At 44.4% G+C, this 7,500-nt stretch overlaps 2 protein-coding genes across 2 annotated transcripts in view; both read right to left on the reverse strand.

The window, feature by feature from the left end:
* The window catches only part of LOC138859515 (axoneme-associated protein mst101(2)-like), a 5,030-nt gene extending 1,714 nt beyond the window's left edge, over positions 1–3,316 (reverse strand). Inside the window, exons 1-5 of the mRNA XM_070114944.1 lie at positions 3,299–3,316; positions 1,536–1,952; positions 909–1,394; positions 282–767; positions 6–128 (exon numbers count right to left, since the gene is read on the reverse strand). Coding sequence (XP_069971045.1) covers positions 6–128; positions 282–767; positions 909–1,394; positions 1,536–1,952; positions 3,299–3,316 — 1,530 coding nt within the window. The remainder of the gene's footprint in view (positions 1–5; positions 129–281; positions 768–908; positions 1,395–1,535; positions 1,953–3,298) is intronic.
* Positions 3,317–5,708: 2,392 nt separating this feature from the next.
* Positions 5,709–7,500, reverse strand: part of Scsalpha1 (Succinyl-coenzyme A synthetase alpha subunit 1) — a 12,003-nt gene continuing 10,211 nt past the window's right edge. Inside the window, exons 4-7 of the mRNA XM_027380733.2 lie at positions 7,432–7,500; positions 7,028–7,117; positions 6,735–6,869; positions 5,709–6,444 (exon numbers count right to left, since the gene is read on the reverse strand). The exon at positions 7,432–7,500 is cut by the window's right edge and continues 126 nt beyond it. Of these exons, the coding sequence (XP_027236534.1) occupies positions 6,364–6,444; positions 6,735–6,869; positions 7,028–7,117; positions 7,432–7,500 (375 nt within the window). The 3' untranslated portion in view covers positions 5,709–6,363. The remainder of the gene's footprint in view (positions 6,445–6,734; positions 6,870–7,027; positions 7,118–7,431) is intronic.

Here is a 7,500-nt window from a genome sequence, read left to right on the forward strand (position 1 = left end):
TTCGCCAAGTCCTTCTGCTTGGGCTGCTCGAGGGGCTTGGGTTCCTGACGGGAAGGCTCATGGCACTTCTTCTTCGCCGGTGGCACTCTGGCCTCCTCGTCCCCGTCGCGGGGCCTCTTCGCCACGGGCTTGGGTAATGGTGAGGACGAGGATGAGGACGAGGATGAGGATGATGATGATTTCTTCTTCTTCTCAAGCTTCTTGGCCGACGGCTTCTTTTATGGTAATGATGATGATGATGATGATAGTGAAGATAACGACTCCTTGGCCTGCTTCTTCGCCAAGTCCTTCTGCTTGGGCTGCTCGAGGGGCTTGGGTTCCTGACGGGAAGACTCCTGGCGCTGCTTCTTCGCCGGTGGCACTCTGGCCTCCTCGTCCCCGTCGCGAGGGAGGGGCCTTTTCGCCACGTCCTTCTGCTTGTGCTGCTCGAGGGGCTTGGGTTCCTGACGGGAAGACTCCTGGCGCTGCTTCTTCGCCGGTGGCACTCTGGCCTCCTCGTCCCCGTCGCGAGGCCTTTTCGCCACGTCCTTCTGCTTGTGCTGCTCGAGGGGCTTGGGTTCCTGACGGGAAGGCTCCTGGCGCTGCTTCTTCGCCGGTGGCACTCTGGCCTCCTCGTCCCCGTCGCGAGGGTGGGGCCTCTTCGCCACGTCCTTCTGCTTGGGCTGCTCGAGGGGCTTGGGTTCCTGACGGGAAGGCTCCTGGCGCTGCTTCTTCGCCGGTGGCACTCTGGCCTCCTCGTCCCCGTCGCGGGGCCTCTTCGCCACGGGCTTGGGTAATGGTGAGGACGAGGATGAGGATGATGATGATTTCTTCTTCTTCTCAAGCTTCTTGGCCGACGGCTTCTTTTATGGTAATGATGATGATGATGATGATAGTGAAGATAACGACTCCTTGGCCTGCTTCTTCGCCAAGTCCTTCTGCTTGGGCTGCTCGAGGGGCTTGGGTTCCTGACGGGAAGACTCCTGGCGCTGCTTCTTCGCCGGTGGCACTCTGGCCTCCTCGTCCCCGTCGCGAGGGAGGGGCCTTTTCGCCACGTCCTTCTGCTTGTGCTGCTCGAGGGGCTTGGGTTCCTGACGGGAAGGCTCCTGGCGCTGCTTCTTCGCCGGTGGCACTCTGGCCTCCTCGTCCCCGTCGCGAGGCCTCTTCGCCACGTCCTTCTGCTTGGGCTGCTCGAGGGGCTTGGGTTCCTGACGGGAAGGCTCCTGGCGCTGCTTCTTCGCCGGTGGCACTCTGGCCTCCTCGTCCCCGTCGCGAGGGTGGGGCCTCTTCGCCACGTCCTTCTGCTTGGGCTGCTCGAGGGGCTTGGGTTCCTGACGGGAAGGCTCATGGCACTTCTTCTTCGCCGGTGGCACTCTGGCCTCCTCGTCCCCGTCGCGGGGCCTCTTCGCCACGGGCTTGGGTAATGGTGAGGACGAGGATGAGGATGATGATGATTTCTTCTTCTTCGCAAGCTTCTTGGCCGACGGCTTCTTTTATGGTAATGATGATGATGATGATGATAGTGAAGATAACGACTCCTTGGCCTGCTTCTTCGCCAAGTCCTTCTGCTTGGGCTGCTCGAGGGGCTTGGGTTCCTGACGGGAAGGCTCCTGGCGCTGCTTCTTCGCCGGTGGCACTCTGGCCTCCTCGTCCCCGTCGCGAGGCCTCTTCGCCAAATCCTTCTGCTTGGGCTGCTCGAGGGGCTTGGGTTCCTGACGGGAAGGCTCATGGCACTTCTTCTTCGCCGGTGGCACTCTGGCCTCCTCGTCCCCGTCGCGGGGCCTCTTCGCCACGGGCTTGGGTAATGATGAGGACGATGAGGAGGAGGAAGAGGATGGTGGTGTTATCACCCTCATCTGCTTCTTGTCCTTATGCTTCTTGTCCTTATGCTTCTTGTCCTTATGCTCCTTGTCCTTATGCTTCTTGTCCTTATGCTTCTTGTCCTTCTGTTTCTTGTCCTGCTTCTTGTCCTTCTACTTGGCCTCGTATTTCTCCGCCGAAGTCATGCCGCTTCGTCCTCCTCTGAAGGCAGCTTCAGGTGGTGTAAGGAGCAGGCGCCTCTTCAAGAGATGCGGGCGGGGGGGTGGGGGGGGGCGTGTGTATGTGTGTGTGTTTGTGTGGTGGTGTATGAGCGAGTGTGTGTGTGTGTGGTGAAGTGTGTGTGTGCGTGAGTGGTGTATGTGTATGTGTGTATGTCTATATGTCTATATGCCTATATGTGTATGTATATGTGTATGTCTGTATGTACATGTGTATGTGTATGTCTGTATGTATATGTGTATGTGTGTATGCGTATGTGTATGTATGTGTATGTATGTATGTATATGTGTATGTATATAGGGGTATATACATGTGTATATGTGCATATACGCATGTATGTGTATGCGTGTATGTATATATGTGAATGTGTTTGTGTATATGTGTATATACGCATGTATGTGTATATGTTTATGTGTGTTTGTGTATATGTGTATGTATATATGTGTATGTGTATGTGTTTGTGTTTATGCGTATATGTATGTGTGTATGTATATATGTGTATGTGTATGTATATATGTGTATGTGTATGTATATATGTGTATGTGTATGTATATATGTGTATGTGTATGTGTATGTGTATGCATATATGTGTATATGTATGTATATATATGTGTATGTGATGTATATATGTGTATGTGTATGTATATATGTGTATGTGTATGTATATATGTGTATGTGTATGTGTATGCATATATGTGTATATGTATGTATATATATGTGTATGTGATGTATATATGTGTATATGTATGTATATATGTGTATGTGTATGTATATATGTGTATGTATATATGTGTATGTGTATGTATATATGTGTATGTGTATGTATATATGTGTATGTGTATGTATATATGTGTATGTGTATGTATATATGTGTATGTGTATGTATATATGTGTATGTGTATGTATATATGTGTATGTGTATGTATATATGTGTATGTGTATGTGTATGCATATATGTGTATATGTATGTATATATGTGTATGTGATGTATATATGTGTATATGTATGTATATATGTGTATATATATGCATATTTGTGTATGTGTATGTATATATGTTTATGTATATATGTGTATGTGTATTTATATATGTGTATGTGTTTGTATACATGTGTATGTGTATGTGTGTATGTATATGTGTATGTGTGTATGCGTATGTGTATGTATGTGTATGTATATATGTATGCATATATGTGTATTTTTGTATGTGTATGTGTATATATACACATATATACATACACATATACACATACGCATACATATATAATGTATTTGTTTTACTTCTAACAAAGACAACATGCCAACTTTCTAATTGGTCGCGGTTAACAAGTGATCAGGGAGATTATTCAAAGATTTCAAATGGTCCTGTTCGCTATCTCCTTGGACACATTTTGTTAATGGTTCATGGTTAAAAGCGAAATAAATGTGCTAATCTAAGGTCATATAGCACTATAGGAAGGTATAGTAAAAGGTGATGCCAGGTGATAGGTGCTGTTGCGTCATCTAGTGTTGGAAAGTTGGAGATGGGTAAGGGGGTTGATGAGGGAAAGGGTTATGGGGGTTTAGGTAAGGGAACTGAATCAAGTGAAGAATGTTTATGCGTTTGAGGAAGAACAGGTTGTTATAAGAAGCAAGGGCATGACGTAGGTCTGGTCTGTGAGAACGAAAACCGCGGATATTCCAATGTAGGAGAGCTATATCTTCTTTGTGTTATGAGTGAAAGCGTCGGTATGTGTTGGGGAATCTAGGGGGGAGGAGCTAGGGGGTTGTAAAGGAGGGGTATCAGGAGGTAGGTAATCTGGGGAAGAGCACTGTTGTGACATGAGTGATTCCCGCATGTATCCGGGAGAGGAGAGGAGAGGATAGAGGGGATGGATGGAGGGAGAATGTGCGTATAGTTGAAGGGGGTGGGTTGTGTTGGGAGGGAGTAGGAGGAAGTGGTGTGGGGGAGTATCAGTGGTAGGAGGATGGATATCGGAAAAATTGATTGTTGGAGTTGAAGGGAATGTGTTGTCTTGGGAGGGATTAGGAGGAAGGGGTGTATGGGTGCTATGAGTAAGAGGGGGATGGATTTCAGGAGGATGGGTATCGGGTGGGTGGATATCGGTGGTGGACGGAATTGAGGGGGTTAGGTTGTGTTGAGAGGGAGTAGGAGGAAGGGGTGTATGGGGGATATGAGTAGGAGGGGTATGGATATCGGCAATCACTTCAAGTGTGGAGGGAGCATGAGTTATGGAATTTTGTGTCTCAAGCATATAGCTTTGAATGTCTTCCATAGTTTCTGCAGTGGAGTTGGTTGGAGAATTTTGTGGGACACAGATTTTCTTATGAGGGGGGGGAAGAGGAGACTGGTGTCTGAGGAGTAAAGGTAAAGGTAGGTGGAGGTGAGTGTGCGGTAGGGGAAGAAGGGGTGGAACGTTTAGTCTGTCTACTGCGGGCAGTGCGGGAAGGGAGACGGGATGGTATTGGGGCTGTAGTTGAGATTGGAGCTGTGGTTGAGATTGGGGTGTCTGAATTTAGAGTGACAATGTGCGTTTGTGCAGGGCAGTTTGATCTGTTATGACTAGGTTGGGCACAGAGGGAGCATCGGTCTGTGGAACGGCATTGTTTGGCAGGATGTCCAAAGCACCAACAATTTTGACACTGACGGGGAGGAGGTTGGTATGGTTGAACAGGGAGGGATTGTCCACCAATGTAGATACGAACGGGAAGGTCATGTGTACTGAATGTAATTTTGGCAATGTTGGTGGGTTTCTTTCGATGACCTCTCGGAGGAATGGAGTAGCGATGTACTGATATCACGCCCTGGTCTTTTAGGCAGCCGAGCAAGATCCCTGCATTGGGTCCATTTCCGTCTCCTAAGCCCCTCCCCCCCCCCCACGAAAACAGCGGGCAAGGGATTGGGGGGGCAGACACCTTTTGTCATATTTTGTGGATTAAATCATGCACATTTCCACGCACAATAAAACTGCCGTTTGATTTTTTGTTTTTTTTTATAATCATCTTGACCTTTCTCGGGAGGTTTCTAATTTTTTTTTTTTTTCACAAATATGTAGTATAGTTTGATATTTCACTCTATATCTATTATTCACACACTGAAATTTTTCTGTCACATCAACATCCAAAGTCTTTAAGAGGCTTATTGTCAAAGCTCCAAGTGAGGAAAGATCTTACAGCATTATAATGTACTGCAGTTAAAATGTTAACAATTAGGACAAAATGTGTTAGATGTCAAAGCTCTGTTGGTTAGCACAGTAGAGAATAGCGTAGAGAGGGAAGAGCAAGCGGAGTACAAAGGCCGTTCTGGACAGACACAAAGTCAGCCTTTCATCCTTTTGGCACGACTCACTTTCGGACGTGAACAGAAGGGGACGGGCCTCAGTCTCCGTCTCCTTCGCCCCCCAAAACTAACCTAGCAAGGAACTGGGGGATTTGGCCAATTAATTTATAGCTTGATAGTTGTTCTTCTTTTATTAATGTTTAACTTTTACATCACTGTTGTATTTACCAACTTGGCCTCCTACTTTTTGTATCATAGACAACAGAATGATAGTTGTCTATGCAAGATCCAAGATCGGGACCTTCAGCTATTTTATCATAATTACTTACATGATTTTTTTCCAAATATACAAAACTTCAAATGTTTACAGATGCGTTTCAAATAGGTATCAAATGTCAAAAATAATACCACTGAACATGTATCTTTTATTTGCTTTACACTTGATCAAGAATATATATACATGTTCCCAATATAAAATTGGTAATATATTTACAAGATTGATCTCTGTAGGTAGCAACACATGGAATTAATAACAAGTGATAATTTACCACTGCTTTTGAAGACAGCAATAGGGATATCCTTGCTTTTAAAAACAAAAATATGTGAAAATAAATTAATCATTCCTATAAGATACTGATTAGCATTTCATTTACCTCCTTGACACTAATTTTGGTACATCTAAGCAATTACTGTGCATCAAATGAAAATATATACACTCTTTACTATAAACCTTTAACATTTTATTTTAAATGACCATTCATGAACATAATCACGTGTTGTCATAGGTTACTAAATGACTTTCATGGCTGCATGCAGGATGAAAAAATTAAAACTTTGCGAGAGAAAAGCTAAAAAGTGTTCCCTAAGTGACTATCCCTACTAAGTCAGTACTTCAAACCAGGCTTAACGTGTGCAGATCACTGACTACAGAAATGCACACTCAAAGCCTGAGTTCAAGCACGTGGTATTTCTTTGTCTGTGAAATTTCCCAAAATTCTTGCTCGGACACAAATATGATATCTCTTGATCCTTTACATTTCCCCAAGTTTCTGCACCCGTAATCTGCTTATGATTTTCCAAGACGTTTCATCTCTGCCAATAACAGATTTCCCATTTGCGCAGGGCTCCTCGAGACGATCACACCAGCCTGTGGGTTATTGAGAAAATCAGGTCTTCAATAAGAAATACATCTCTCAAAATCCTTCTCATTAAATAAATAAATGTGTAAGCTACCATAAAAAAACAAATACCTTATGTCTGATTCACAGTTTCACATACAATACAGATAAACACAATGGTGTGTGTTGTTGAATGTGCATACTTGTGTGCGAGTATGGGCAAGGATGGCACATGCAAGTGAGGGTGAGGGGTGTCTGTGTTATGTGTGGTTTAGTGTGTTTATGTGACGTGACACAATGAGAAAGGAAAAGATCTTACACTCTCAAGGGCCTTAATCTTGTCCTCAGCACCTCCCTTGCCTCCAGAAATGATGGCACCAGCGTGACCCATGCGACGACCAGGTGGGGCAGTAAGACCAGCGATAAAGGATACAACAGGCTTGGCTTCAGGTCCCTGAGTAAAGCAAAATGACAAATGAAGTATAAATTACTTTTACCCTAAATGATAAACAACTACTGTTTAAGTCCCAAGAGTATGAATCAATTTCATGGTAGTTTCCCATTAACAAAATGAATAAAAAGCAATACTTTACACACGACACCACAACTTACACCATTATGTTCTTTTAAGTACTCAGCTGCAGCCTCTTCAGCACCACCACCAATCTCACCGATGAGAATAATGCCTTTTGTGTCGGGATCCTGAAACAAAGCATTGCCTTATAACATGCAACTTACATGTAGCTATTTTTAAAATTCCATCCACTTAATATTCAGCTGTTTCTAACTAACTTTTCACTATAAAATTAATTTGAAAAATTACTTCAGTCTAAGAACACGTAATACAAATTTCAACTACAGGAACGAAACCTTGAGATATCTAAATATCAAATACATTTAACAATTCTTGCGAGAAAATTTGAGCTCGATCCCAGACCTATTATGTATTTTGTCCCGGCCTTTGACAATATATTTACACCATGATTTAAATTTGCTCAATTCTTTAATCTGTTTACCTTCAGGAAAGTTTCGAGACAGTCAATAAAGTTGGTGCCATTGAAGGGGTCTCCACCAATGCCCACGCA

The sequence above is a fragment of the Penaeus vannamei genome, chromosome 36, assembly GCF_042767895.1.
Source record: "Penaeus vannamei isolate JL-2024 chromosome 36, ASM4276789v1, whole genome shotgun sequence".
NCBI classification, from domain to species: Eukaryota; Metazoa; Arthropoda; class Malacostraca; order Decapoda; family Penaeidae; genus Penaeus; species Penaeus vannamei.